General features: G+C 46.2%; 1 protein-coding gene across 5 annotated transcripts in view; it reads right to left on the bottom strand.

The window, feature by feature from the left end:
• ASTN1 (astrotactin 1) overlaps positions 1-14,138 on the bottom strand; it is a 299,150-nt gene that overhangs the window by 140,142 nt on the left and 144,870 nt on the right. For 4 of the 5 annotated variants that reach the window (XM_035719430.2, XM_035719429.2, XM_025430211.3 and 1 more), the window contains exons 6-8: positions 11,758-11,907; positions 10,584-10,775; positions 2,679-2,763 (exon numbers count right to left, since the gene is read on the bottom strand). In XM_035719430.2, coding sequence (XP_035575323.2) covers positions 2,679-2,763; positions 10,584-10,775; positions 11,758-11,907 — 427 coding nt within the window. The remainder of the gene's footprint in view (positions 1-2,678; positions 2,764-10,583; positions 10,776-11,757; positions 11,908-14,138) is intronic. The other variant, XM_025430212.3, reaches the window with a different exon arrangement.

Below are 14,138 nucleotides of genomic sequence, written 5' to 3'. Positions count from 1 at the left end.
GATTTTTCACAGGGGAATTCATTTTAAATATCACCAGCCTGGGATTTGCTTGTTCTACTTCAAAAGAATGTTCCGCTATTTTAATGTATGCAATACAAGATACTAGGTGAAAAATATAAATAAGCACACATGCTGCTTACCTTCACCTTCTGGAACATTAAATATTCAGGGAAATCAGGCCCACCATCGATTTTTCCATAATACCCCAATACGTATCATTAGTTGGCAATCTGTCAGGCCAGTTTCAATTCAAGTGACAGACTTCACGTTCAAATCAATTTCGATTAATTTTGTAAGAATCATTTAGGAAAACGTGGCATCAGGACCCTGATTTAAATCAAGATGTATGGTATCCTCCACTTTTCATTTATCTTGTCATTTTACGAGGAAAATGCAGTCTTTTGTCTGGCATTTTTTTATATACATATAAACCCATGCTGCTTATCACTCCTGGTTCCATTATCCCCAAGATAGTCACTTTTTTTCCCTCCTAACAGTTGCTCCATTATTTTATTAGTGTCCAAAACGAGACCTCGCAGACAGTGATGATCAGAGAATAATGGAAATTAGAGATGGAAATGACAGATTAGGTCTCCTTGTCTGTTTCCTGGGGCTAATGTCCCTGTCAGTCTGCAACTTGGTGCTTTAGCCTGTCTTATTTTAAATGACACCAACGTGGGGCCTCCACCAGGTCCCTGGAGGCTCTTGTCTACATCCTAAGACTGCCTCTACAACGCAGCCAGAGGGGATGACGAACCCTTGTGCAATTACCAAGTGAAGCCAGGCCGTCCTCCTATGATCTGTCTGCAAGGCGAGGGATGTGGAGGCTTGAGCGATTAGCCACCAAATCCAATCACTGCAGAGGGCCAGCCTGGATCATCCAGGGCAAAAAGCAAAATGATATTTTGTCGTTTTTTTCTTCTGCAGCAAGTTTGCAGGCTAAGAGATAGAGAGCTGGTTATCCATCACTCTTTAAAACATTTTACTCAGTAAGAATCATAGCCAACTGAGATGCTCAGCCATCGTGTAAGCTCAAATCCTAGCTTCCCATCCATGATGCAAACGTTTCAGGGGTCAGAGAGTGGGGGGACTAAGGGGACTTTACACAGTGAATAGCACTCTGTAGTCATACCCCGCTTAACATCTATGAACCAAGTTCTCGGCCCTCCCTGCCCATCGTTCAACAACACGCCACCTCATGTGTATTTACTCTTCTACATACACTTTCCTCCAAATCTGGGGGACTGCCTCTCGGATACGACCTCAAGTTCAGTGGAAACCATGTAATCCTTCATTTTCACCAACAGGAAAATTTCATGGCATTTTGACTTCCTCAAGTTTTCTGACCTGTGGCTCAGATTTTCTTCCCCTAACTTCATTCTCTCTTGTCCTTATTCCTCAACCTCAACCTGTTCCAGAACATTTGCCCTCTTCTAACGTCGAGGGGCATCTATCATGCTTTGACTTAGTCATCAGCTGGCCAGTTCTCCAAGTTGAGTTCTTCTATCCTTCATCATAAATCACTCCCTTGGGCTCTTCAATCATTTTTATTGCTCTTCTCCAAACTCTCACCCATTTGTCTCCATATTTATTGCTTTCAGAGTCCAGAACTACATCCACTATTCTAGGCTTGGGCTCATCAGAATCCCCCAGAGGGGGCTGATCATCAGCCTCGGGGATGGGAGTCCTCCAAAGCAATGTGTGAAATGACGGTGGTGCCTTTTTTCTACCTTGTCAGGCTGCAAACACATTTCCAACCTGCACAAAAGCAATCACTCTCAGATGGCTTGTGCCCTGATTTCTTTCTAGTTTTCCCCCGTTCCATCAACTGCTATTATTAGTTAGTGTTTATTGATCCCTTTCTCTTCCCACCCTGCCCCACGATTGAGCCAATGCAGAAAGCAAACTATCAGCACCCAAAACAGAGTAGAAAGTTGCTTCTAAAAAGCAATACCTGTGCACAGTGCCGATGGTTACACACCAACGTGAATGTTCTTCATGCCACTGAATTATACACTTTGAAATGATTAAAATGGTAAATTTTATGTGATGTGGATCTTATGACAATGATTTTTTTAATGTAAAAAAAAATAAAATAAAAAGCCAAGACAAGGTAACTTTGATCCCAGTCATGTGTGCTTGAGGGGAAGCAAAAGTCACAAAGAGAAAGGGTGACTGGGGATCTGGCAAAAATGCCCTTACTCCATACAGAGCCCTCCTGCATTTCACCCTTGCTGACGGTGGTGGGGAAAACAAGTTTCTCCTGTCAGTCTCACAAAACTCCTCGGGCTCTGGGAGAGCTATGGGAGAGCTATGGGAGTCTGTGTGGCTTCATGTGTCTCCAACAAAATCATCAGCTAAGTTCTGCCTGTGGAATCCTGGCGGCTGGCGGTGGAGTGAAAAAGCAGAGAGGGACAGCTTGATTTTCAGATCCCAGCTGGAGGCTGGAGGGCTGCGAGTCAGAGGCATCATCTCTGAACTCGTAAATGGAGAAAAAGATGACATGAACGTCACTGGAATGGTATAAATATGGAAATGCACGGTGACATTTTTACCCATTCGCTATTCAGAATATAACCACCCTTTAGCTCCGTTCCTCTACATGCAGTTGCTCCATCTTGTCTGCAGAAAGAAGGGTGACATCTGGGAACTGGCTCATTTGCCATCCCGGCACTTACCCCTGGTTTGTGCCCCATTCGTTCCGAATGCAAAGGTGCTTGTGTACTGGATCCTTCATGTACCCTTCGTAGCAGAGGCATTCCCCTTAGAAGCAGGGTAGGAAGAAGAAACATGAAGCAATTGATTAACATGTCTGTTTGAGAAAATGAATATGAGATGATCAGATTAAATTCTGATTCTAATAGCAGTGGGGATGAAACAATAAACCCCATTATGTCACACATCCCCATCTCTACCGCCCACGTGCACGAACACACCCTCAATCTCTGCATTTTCTACTAAGTGCTAAATTTCACTAGTGGAAGAACTTCATGTTTACAAAGAATCCACTGTATGTGTTCTGTAAAAACAAAGGCTGAGAATCTTTCGAGCAAAAGGACTTTTTCAACCTTATTTGCTCAGTGCCTAGTCTACTGCAAGGCAGATATTAGGTGATTGGGAAATGTGTAAAGAGCACATAAGTGACTTATTTCATCATATATTTCTAAGTAGCTTGAAAAGTAGGTATTATTAGCTCTGCTATACTGATAGGGGGAAACCGAGTCTCAGAAAAATTAAGGGATTTGGAGACAGCTTATAAGCAGCAGAGTTAATATTTGAATCTGTGACTACCTGACTCTGGACCTTTATTCCCACCATCCCATGCTGTTAGCTCACAGAACAACTATATATAGTCAGAGGAGGCCACTTACACCTGTTACAGTTTTACAGGAGCTCTGGGTTTTTGGTTTTAAATGAAATGGCTGATGATTTTGGAGCTGTTAAGCAGATGAACCATCCACTATTCTCTATTTGTTTAGGATATTACTATGCTTCATTACCATTAGTTACTCCACTAATATACCAAGGGGTTCTCAACCCTTCTGGAATTGCACACAAAACCATGCATGTGCATACATCTTCCCACGGCAGGATTCCAGAACATTCATCTGATTTACAAGCAACCTTAAGACCTCCAAAGATTAAGAATCATTGCCTGACTTACTACTGATCTTTAAAAAAATTGCTCTTGTTCCCTTATATTAATAATTCCTTAAATAATGTTATGAATCCCTAAACTGAGGAGACCAGTCCCCCTAAAGCACTAGTGTTCACTTGTTCACTGGCTGGTTAATTTGTAGGTAGTCAAAGAACAGGCTGTGACTTCCTATAATCTGTACATAACAAAAGTGGCATGCCCGAAAGAGACAAGGGGCATACAGTTTTTTCATCTTTCTAGGAAGAGACACTTAAAAAAGGATATATATAGAACCATAGCATTGAGAGGTATTTTCTATTTTCAAAGACAAAAGCCAATAAAAATGAAGCAAAGGGGCCCCACAGTTATGAGGGAAGGGACTGGGGAGGTTCTAAAGCAAGTTTTTTGTTAAGATCTAAGCTTAACCATTCCTTTCAAGATGGACCTTTAAACTATTCCCCATCAGAGCCCCACTACCAAAGAATGCTCATTTTCTTCCCTCACTCCTGTTTAACACGAGGTGCTGAGGAGTGGAGTGAAAATGAGCAACTGCTTAGTTTGTAGGGGGCTCAACACAGAGTATGAGGTCAGTACTTTGGCTCCTATATATGACGCTCAGGCTTCCACATGAGCAAGATTCACAGAAGTCTCAAATTTACTGGCTTCAGTGCTGAGCTGTAACTGGGAATAGTCAGGGAGCTAGGGGTGGAACACAGGAAAACAAAGTTTGAAATTAAGTAGATGATAAGAAAACTTTCAGATAAAGGATGTTTCTCTGGGAGAAGGAAAGATAAAGAAGGCAAGTACCAGAGGATCATAAAGAAGAAAATCACTAGGGAGCTGGGCTTCATATTTTACCAATTTCAAGGAATGTAGGGGCTCTAGACTATAAGCTACATAAGGGCAGGAACATAATAGTTTTTCTGCATGAGTAGGGATTTTATACATAGTGTGTAATGGAAAAGTAATTAATTTGCTTAAGATTTTGGCCTAAATTTATAGATAACACCATTAACACCACTCTCAAGATACAGAGATTGAAGGTAATTAATGTGTGCAAGGCACAGACATGCTTCTCCCTTCAGAAGATCATCTCCTGACTGTCCTTGTAGATGTCAGGCATGGGTATGACATTAAAAAACAGGAAGTAACCTCAAGAGGTTGTCAAACCCATCACACCGACTCTTACGAGGATCTTGGCTGGAGGCCTTGCCCTAGAATGAAGGATTGACCAGAAAAGGGAGTCCTTCCACGTTTGGTATCTAATTACCACAAAACATGTAAAAATAAATGCACTGACAGCTCAGAGTTCAAGCATAGCCTGATTTTCCTAATGATGGCAATACGTACCATTTGTAGAGCACATTTACCTTTCTCAAATTGCCTTCAGAGTCATTATCTCCTTATGAGGTTTCATCACTCATAGCTATGTGGGGACACTGCCGACAACAGAGAAAGCTTTCCTCTGAATAATGTCACATGCAGCCCAAAGTCAGAGCAACAGAGACATTTTCAAATGTATCAGGCTAGAGTTTGAGGATATCCAAAATTTGCCTCTCAAATGATCCTCATTTCCGGAACCCACCAAACTTCCCCCTTCTGCATGCCTCCTCAAAACCAGTTTGGCCATCTACACTGAGAGGAGTTCAGACTCAAGGAGGAAAGTTGCTATGGCAACCAAATGCTAAATCTTGACTTTAAGAGGGGTTTCGTGCAAGCACAAGCTCCGACTGTTAGCTGTGAATTTTAAAGACCCCACAAGGGTGTTGGATGCCCTCCTAAGCTAGAAGTGTTACAGTCTCTGCATCTGCTGTGACAGATGGCGGGGAACACATGACGTGCCGACTCTGCGGCGGTGTTCACAGGAATCCAATGGAGAGATGTGTCACGGCCACAGAGAAGTGCCCAACCTGGATGGTGTGTGCCCTGCAGGGGGCATGTAAAGGCAACCATGCTGCCTGACAGGAAGAGCCCACCAGGGGGCGATCTGGAGAGGGCCTGGAGATGACTACCCTTGACTTGTGCTTGGGACCCTGAGGTCAGATGCCTTGAAGGAGCTCGTATGGTGCCCAGGCTCCCTCTCATTTCCCATTCTACAGGTGAAGGGCCGAGGTGCACATCTCATCAGAGGATTAACGAAAGACCTTGAAGCTCAGGCTCCTCAGACATGACCAGGCTGAACTTGACAGAGCCCAAAGCCCCGAGTCACCTATCTTTCAGGTAGCTGTTGGCTTTTATTAAGTGGAATTGGGTGGTATGCTCCACCTAAAAAGGGAAATCTCTGTAAGCCATCTGGACTTGGATAATATCTAACTGCCTGGCCTCCTCCCCATGGAGACATCAGGCAAGAGGCAGGTCCAGAGTCAAAGAGCCCCGCGTGACTCTGGGAGGGCAGACAGAGGGAAATATGCCAAAGTACATCCGGCAGGAAGGTGCTTTAATTGAGCCACAAAAGGGAATTTGGAAAGAGTGGGTAATCCACGTGGCAGAAACAAAATGGGAATGGTGCTACCCTGCCAAATTGGGCTCGAGAGAGAGGCAGTGGCTCAGAGCAAGGAAAGGGGAGGAGGGCTAGATTGAGTCTGGAAAACTGGCCCAAAGCCCCTCACCAGATTTTACATATTTCTCTGTAGTTAGGACTGGCTTCTAGAAAGATCCAGGGTAGAAGAAATTTCTGTGGATGGCAATCTTGGGTGGCAATTAAAATTTGATTTAGCTTGGAAGCCTGTGCTCCTTGCAGACCCCCTGTGCTCCTTGCTACATATCTTGCAAAGGGCAGTGAGGGTCTGTGGCCAGAACTGATGGTGGCTATGAAATCAAGCAGGTGCGTGAAGCCCCCAGAGCTGCCCAACTGGCAGAACAAAGGCCGGAATGGAGGGGTGAGAAAAATTGCTGAAACCAGTTAGCCTGTGTTTCCATCAAAAAACAAGCAAGCGAGCAAACATACAACCATAACAACAACCTTTGGAAGGTGTAGGAAAAGTCAACCTCTGGCTGGATCCGGTCAGGGCAAGCCATTCACCCTTGGGGGTGTGCTGTTAGCCCACCTAGGCTGGAGACACACCCCTGGTCACAAAGTTGGGAGGATCTAGGGAAGAATGTCAGTGTGCAGTTGGCCAAGGGTTTCCAAGCACCGGGCTAACAGTTGGGGGCACATTACGCCCCTCCCAAATAGTGTGTTGCTAGAACGTAGAAGGAAGGCTGTAATGGAAAGCAGATCAGCAAGCTTCCTCCAGCTCTGGTTCTTTTGTAGCCTCCTGACACGTCTTTGGAAGGTCTATGAAGTCAACTCTCTACAAGGGGAGAGGGGTGTAGAGTAGCAGAAGGATGCTTGTTATTTCTCTGCCCTTTTCTTCCTTCTGTGTCTACAGGTGCCATGACAATGATCACAAACTTGTGATTTAAACAACACTAATTTATTATCTTACAGTTCTGTAGGTCAGAGTCTAACATAAGCCTCACTAGCCTAAACACAAGGTGTCTGTAGGGCTACATTCCTTTCCGGAGCCTCAAGGGGAGAATCTGGTTTCCTTGCCTTTTCCACCTTCTGGAAGCCACCCAAATTCCTTACCCCACGCCCCATTCCTCTGGCTTCAAAGCTGCCAGTTGCTGGTGGAGTCCTTCTCATGTCATGTCGTATGACTCTGGCCTCCTCTTCTGCCTCCCTCTTCCTCTTATAAGGACCTCATGATTGCACTGGGCCCCACCTGGTTGATCTAGGATATTTTCCTTATTTTATTTTATTTTATTTTATTTTATTTTATTTTATTTTAATTTTTTAAGATTTATTTATTTGAGAGAGTGTGTGCTAGAGTGAGCAGGATGAAGGGCAGAGGGAGAGAAAGAGGATCTCAAACAGACTCCCTGCTGAGGAGGGAGGGAGCTATGTGGGGCTCGATCTGATCTCACCACTCTGAGATCATGACTTGAGCCACAATCAAGAGCAGATGCTTAACTGAGCCACCCAGGAGACCCTACTCTTCTCATTTTAAAGCCAGTTGTTCAGCAACCTTAATTCATCTTTGCCATGTAACATAACTCATTCACAGGTTCAGAGGATGAGGAGGGGAATGTCTTCAGAGGCCCAATATTCTGTCCACCACAGCTGCTACTCTGGAGGACTGCAGGTGATGAGTAAACACAGGCTTAACTTTGGAACACTCTGGAAGGTTGCCTGAGGAGAGCTCTAGGCCCCAGAGGATGCCCCTTTGCAGTGACTGAGCATGTGTGTTTGTGTGTTTGTGCGCGCGTGTGTGAAAGAGTACACACGTGCACTTGCACAGTTCCCCATCTCCATATGGGCAGACCCCTCAGCATGGCTGGGAAAGCACATGTCCCAACACTATGACATTTCCAAGTGAGTTAGCTGGAGGATTGCAAAAATAACGTCGACTTGACTTGCAGCCAATTCCCACACTCAGCTCTTTGGAGAAAGGCTCTAGGATGGAGTGTGGGAGGCGATAAAGTTTCTTACTGATGAGTGTGTGGGTTGACCACATCATCCCATGTGCGGGAAGAAGCAGGGCGGGAAGGGGGAGGGCTTCCATTTCCAGCATTAATGAAAATAAAAGTCTCCACAGCAGCAGGTCTCAGCTGCTCCTCCAAATGAAGATGTTGCACCTTCGCTCTCTGGTGTGGGATTTGGATTCCTCTCTGTGGTCTCCCTCCTGATTTTCCAGTGGGATATTCATTGTCAAAGATACTGGGAGCCACTGGCAGAGGGGGACTTCCCAAAGTCATTTGCGGCAAGAATTAGAAATGATATGTCCAGGAAGACAGAAGAGGCAGGTGATGTGGATAAGCGGGTCACTGTGGATAAGCAGCCGCCCCGTCTCCTGGCTTGGGGAGCTTGCTCAGTATTGATGGCTGCTCACATAGTTTCCAATGACAAATCCGCTGGACCTGACGTGGCTTAGGAAATCAAGAAACCCTTGATAATCCCACATCTTCTCTGACTTCATGATGGATGGAACTCAGACTATGCCTTAGGAAGACATGGGGCTTTGGGAGCATTATGTACCTTCTTGGGGAATTCACACATTGATCTCAAGCAAGGAGGTCATTTCTCTCGAAGACCCCTCCATGCTCAAAACACCAATCCCTTCTCCCCACATGCACTTGGAAGTGCTTCCTGTTCTTGAAAACCTCAGTAGAACCATCCAAGGCCCTCTGGATATCAGGCTTCTTTCAGAAGTGAGTTTAAGCACTGAGCTTGTCCCAGCATCTCCCAATCCAGGTCAGCAGGAGGTACTGGAGGGGGGACCAGAGAACAGCTTTGCTACATGGAGAGGCCCCTCCTTGGAGATGAGCCCTTTTTCCTTTCTCCTGAGCACACTGGCTTTTGGGCATGGTGCACAGCCCATCTGTTTGATTTGGTGTTTGCCTGACAGCGTGGGAAGAGCAGTAAGTAAGCACAGTCTTAGACATCAGATGCTTAAAATGCTATACTTTCTCTTCCATATGGGGCCCTGGAATCCCTACGATGGGCCCAGGTGAAAACAACTCTTAGACCTAAGAAGGTGAACTTTTGATGTTGCAGCCACCTGTTACTCTCCCAAAGACATAGAGTAAAGCATTATAACAGAAGTAAGGCTCTATCTCTTGGAATCAGTCTCTACCAATATCCCTCCACCCCAGCATCTGACGAAAATGCCTCTGTAAGAGTGTGTATACCTGTGTAGTATGTATATGTGTGCACGTGCATGTGTGTATATCTATATGTATATATGCATATGTGTGTACATGTGCAGGTGTGCATATGTATGTATGCATGCACCTATGCATGTGTGTGCATTGTGTGTGTGCATGTGTGTACATTTGTGCAGGGACACAAGGGTGTGTGTATGTGTGTGTGTGGTGACGGAGAAGGGGCTGCACACGAGGTACAGAGAGTTGGAAGAGTTGGCCCCCAACTCGCGACATTTCCCTTGGGGGTCTTAGCTATCATTACACCCCTTCCTTCATTCTAAGGCATCACATTCCTTCTCTGGGAAGGACCTACCTGTGATACTGAATCTACTGGAATCAGGTCTTGATGAAGACTATTGCAGATGAACCCCTTCTACAAGGGGAGTGGACAGCAACCTGGAAGGAGGGGCCCACACTCTTCGGTATTTGGGAGATCACCACACTCTGGAGTGCCCCCCATGCCTGCCGTGTCTCAGTGTGGACCCTCTCAGGGAAGTCTCAGCCACGTCTGATAACATGATGGCCTAATAACATCTCTCTCCTTTGCCCCAGTAATCTCTCTCCTGGGATTTATCTGAAGAAAATAACTTCAGATGTGCCCTGCTTTTATGTGGAAAGATATTCATTTTGGTAGTATTTGTAAAAATTAAAAATTTAAAGCATCCTAAATGTCAAATAATAGGGAACTATTTAAATGAGCTATGATATGGAGGTACAATGGAATACCAAATAGCCATTAAAATTATGTTATTGAGGATTGTTTAATGGTTCTGAGAAAATTTCATGATAGGATGTGAAGTGAAAAAAATCAAGAAAACACTGCTGGACTTGGTGTGTGTGTAAGTCTCTAAAAATCATGCACAGATAAAAGATCGGAAGGGAGGACATTATGATTTTAAAATGATTTCTCCAGGAGATAGAATTATAGATGATTATCATTTTCTTCTATAAGCTTTCCTAAATTTTCTATAATAAATATGCATAAAAGTCAGTAGCTGACATCCACTGGTGTGATGGCAAATGGATTGTGGAGGTCATCCTGAACTAGTGTTCCTGGGGAACAGAGAAGGGACTATAGATAGGAAAAGTCCAAGGCTTCTGCCCGAAGATGACAGATTTTAAGCCAACATGCTCAGGGGCCCAACCACACACTGACAGCTAGCATGGTCTAGGCTCCCAAAGGCAATGGAAAAATCAGGAGAGACGGTATGGGTTTCCAGGGGGGGTGATTGCAAGAGGCATGAACTCTGACAGTTACCCGCTGCCCGGTGCTCCTGCCTACCAGTTTCGGGGTCGCATTGGTGTTCACAGGGGTCCAGGAGCCGTCGGGCACAGAGGTCCATGGCCCAGGGCCCACTGGAGTTCTGCTGAGAGAAGAGCACCACTTGAGCTGGGTTCAGCCAGTCACTGGCATCCAGCTGGCTCCCCTCGAGCAGGATGAAGCGGCTCCCTGCAGGAAAGAGAGAGGAGGCATGCCTGTGCGTGCACACACACACACACACACACACATCAACTCAAGACAGAGTAAGGGATGCTTCACAGATTAGCCCAATCCGAGGTCATTACTCTCACCAGCCCTGACTTGTCATGATCCCCCGAGCAAGGGATCAGCAGATGGAGGCTCGGCCACCACTTGGACCTCCTGCTGTCCTTGCTCCAGCCCATCTCTATCAGGGTGGACCTAGGGAATACTGGGACAGAGCAGATCTGTGATGGCCACGGCATGGCTCCATCAGACCCAGACACAGGCATTGGCATTCACCCAAGGAGCAGGGACCTGCTGCCTGGTCCTCATTTGCCATGAAATAGCAGGCCTTCTAATAGCACAGACGGTCCTCACCTATTTTCAGCCTTCTAGCAGCAGAGAGAAGAGACATTAACAAGTCAATTAGGTGCTCTGGGCTTAACAAATTCAGGGTCTCCAGAATCTGTATTATCCCCTCATTATATTGGGGTCCCCCTGGATGAAAGGAAATTATTACTTCAGAGTTCTAGGCTTTTAGCAAGTTACTGCAATTAGGAATTTCTCACCCGAGCATCCCAAACCAAAGCATGGCTTATTCTTAATCACCTCCACTGCTCCACTTAGCTTCTCCCTTTCCCAAAAGCCAGAAATCTCAGTGTCCATCTACTTGCATCCAGCATGCTCTGTATTTTTCTACAAAGACAAGGGCTTATTTTAAAGCAAACAGAAATGAGAAATTGGAGTGGGCATAGAGAAGAGGAGGTAATCTGTTCAATCTTGTGGGGTTTTTTTTTTTAACCTCCTTTCTGGTTTCATCTATGGACAATCCAAATTTGTCCTAAGTCTTACTTATCTGGGTTTATTTTTTTTCCCCACAGGAATAAGTAAAAAGTAACAGTGACCCCTGGCTTCTCTATCTTCCTGGCCCAACACAAAAACTTCCCCTTCAGTGAGGAAGTGAGCTCACCATCAGCGATCAGGTGCTCAGGGACGTGCAGGGTGATTTTGACAACGAGGGGGCAGCTGACGTGGGAGGAGCACACGAGGCCAATCACACAGCTGGTGATGCTGATCAGCGTCAAAGTGGTCTTATTCACAGGACTTCGGGGAGAGCCCACTGGAAGCAAGATACAAGCAAGACACATGGCGGTAAGAATCGTGGCAGTGGGAGGCCAGTCTGGCCTTCTGCTGCCCAACCCAGCAAACAGGGGAGGCAGTGGGCAAACATAGCCCAGGAGAGGAATGTTCCAGCTCATGACCCCAGTGAGCTTCATCCTCATGGAACACCATGTTGGCAGCTAGAGTCAGAGGCGCTTAGCCTACTGGTGGCCCTCTGGGTCAACAGTCAGTTGTGTGCAAGTTCTCTACACTCTTCCTGGGACAGGTTCAAAAAGAAATCATGAAGGAGGGCTTTCTGCCCCTCTACTTGCCTGGCTGAACTCCAGGGATGCTTCCACCACATGGTAGAACTGTCTGCACTTTGCACTGCTTCTCACAGAGGGCACTCTCACAGGCCAGTTCCTTTACTCCCTGGGCTCAAACTACTTCTCGAATCTCTTGAGGAACTTCTCAAGCTCTATGGGTGGGAGTACTACAGCTGACTCTTCTCCTCTAGGGCCCGCAAGGAGGAAGGTTTCCTCTGTATGTGTAGAGGATGTTGTCATGCCTGAAGGGCCCCCTGAGTCCTGCACCGGTCATTGGGGTGAAATTACACATGGCAGCTTAGTGAGCAAATAATGATGCTGAGAAGAAGCTTCCAGGCAGTGCGGACAGGAGTAGGAAGGAAGATTTTCTTGGTGTGCCTCTGTTTGGCTTTGTTTTTTGTGGAGCAGATACAATGGTAGTAACAAGAGGGACCTTTCACATGGAGGCAGAACAGATGTGGGAAAGTAAGAAAGAAGGCAGGTTGCCAACAAAATATACCCTTTGTCATTTTCTGAGGGTCTGGCCTCTGTTGGCATTTATTACTGATAGAAATAAGAGGCATCTGTTATGTCAGACAGTGGACAAAGTGCTTTGCGTACATTATTTTATTTCTGTTACTTGTTTTCTTAGAATAAATCTAGGAGTCTGGACAGTAACTGCCCACTTGACAGGTAAGGAAAATAAGTCTCAAAGAGATTAACCCCACAGTGATAGTTAATACTTATGAAGTGTAATTATGTGTCAGGAGCCAGTGTGCAGGAGTATCTGGCTCATATCATTCAAAGATGACCACAGTCTGATGAGGCGGCTCCCACATAGGGACAATCAGAGAAGCTACAGGGCACATCCAGGATCGAGCAGCTACCAAGGAGCTAGGATCAAGGCAGAGGTCCAGCTGAGGTGGCAGGCCCCAGACAGGCCACCACTCAATCTTTGGACCCAGGGAGCCTTTGGAACCACTGTTCTCAGGATTGCAGGGAATGTCTGGGTCCATGGGGGCATCCACCCTTTATGGGAGCAGGTTCCCTGAGTGGGCATGCTGGCAGGAGCTGGGATGAGAGACCACAGGGTGGCAGGCAGCCGCTGGATCCTCTGTTCCTTGCTACCTAGAGATATTCTATTCATGTTAGTAGCCTTTCAACATGGGGTCTATTTCCCCGACCCTTACAAATCTCTACCCCTGGCTCAAACCAGGCCTGAGCAGCAGATCTACCACAGGCACTCAAATGAGAAATTGGATTCACCCTTGTCTTCCCATTTCCATCATCTTGTGTCTAAAGTTTCTCTTGCCTCCATTCTCTCTATCCTGTCCCGCTACCTGGCATCGCACACCTCGACTGCAGCACTAGTCATGGGCCCGGTCTCCCTGCCTCAACCTCCCCCACCGTTGCCTACCCTCCATGAGGAGCCCAGAGGCCCCCTTCATGAAGCCGAGCAGACCAGGGAGATGCTCTTGAAAAACCTCCAGTGATGCCAACTGAAGCGTTAGGTCTGAGTCCTCCAGTCAAGGTTTGTGCTGTCTCCCGATCATCCAGCCTTATTTCCTAAGCACACCTCAAACCTGGACTGTACGCTTCATTCTAGTAAACTCTTTACCACTCTCCGACTAGACCATTATCCTTTATGTCTCTGTGACTTTGCACATATCATTTCCTCCTCCGCAGAATGCCATTTTGTCACCTTGTCAGCCTGGTATACACCTACTCTTGAAGTCTTGGCTCCAACAACATCTCCTTGTAAACACTTCCCTGAAACCTTTAAGAGCAGATTCTCACTCATTCCTCGCTGTTCCCCTCACCCGGGTGCACCCTGCTGTTAAAGCTTTTATCACACAGCATTGTCACTGTTTACAGGCACTTGCCGCTGCTCTCATGTGATTGCAGTAACCTGCTACTCATCTTCTTGACTCCCTGGTCCTTCTGT

Source organism: Canis lupus, chromosome 7, assembly GCF_003254725.2.
Source record: "Canis lupus dingo isolate Sandy chromosome 7, ASM325472v2, whole genome shotgun sequence".
Lineage (NCBI taxonomy): Eukaryota > Metazoa > Chordata > Mammalia > Carnivora > Canidae > Canis > Canis lupus.
Note: the sequence above shows the minus strand (reverse complement) of the source record. Positions and strands in the feature narration are given on the sequence as shown.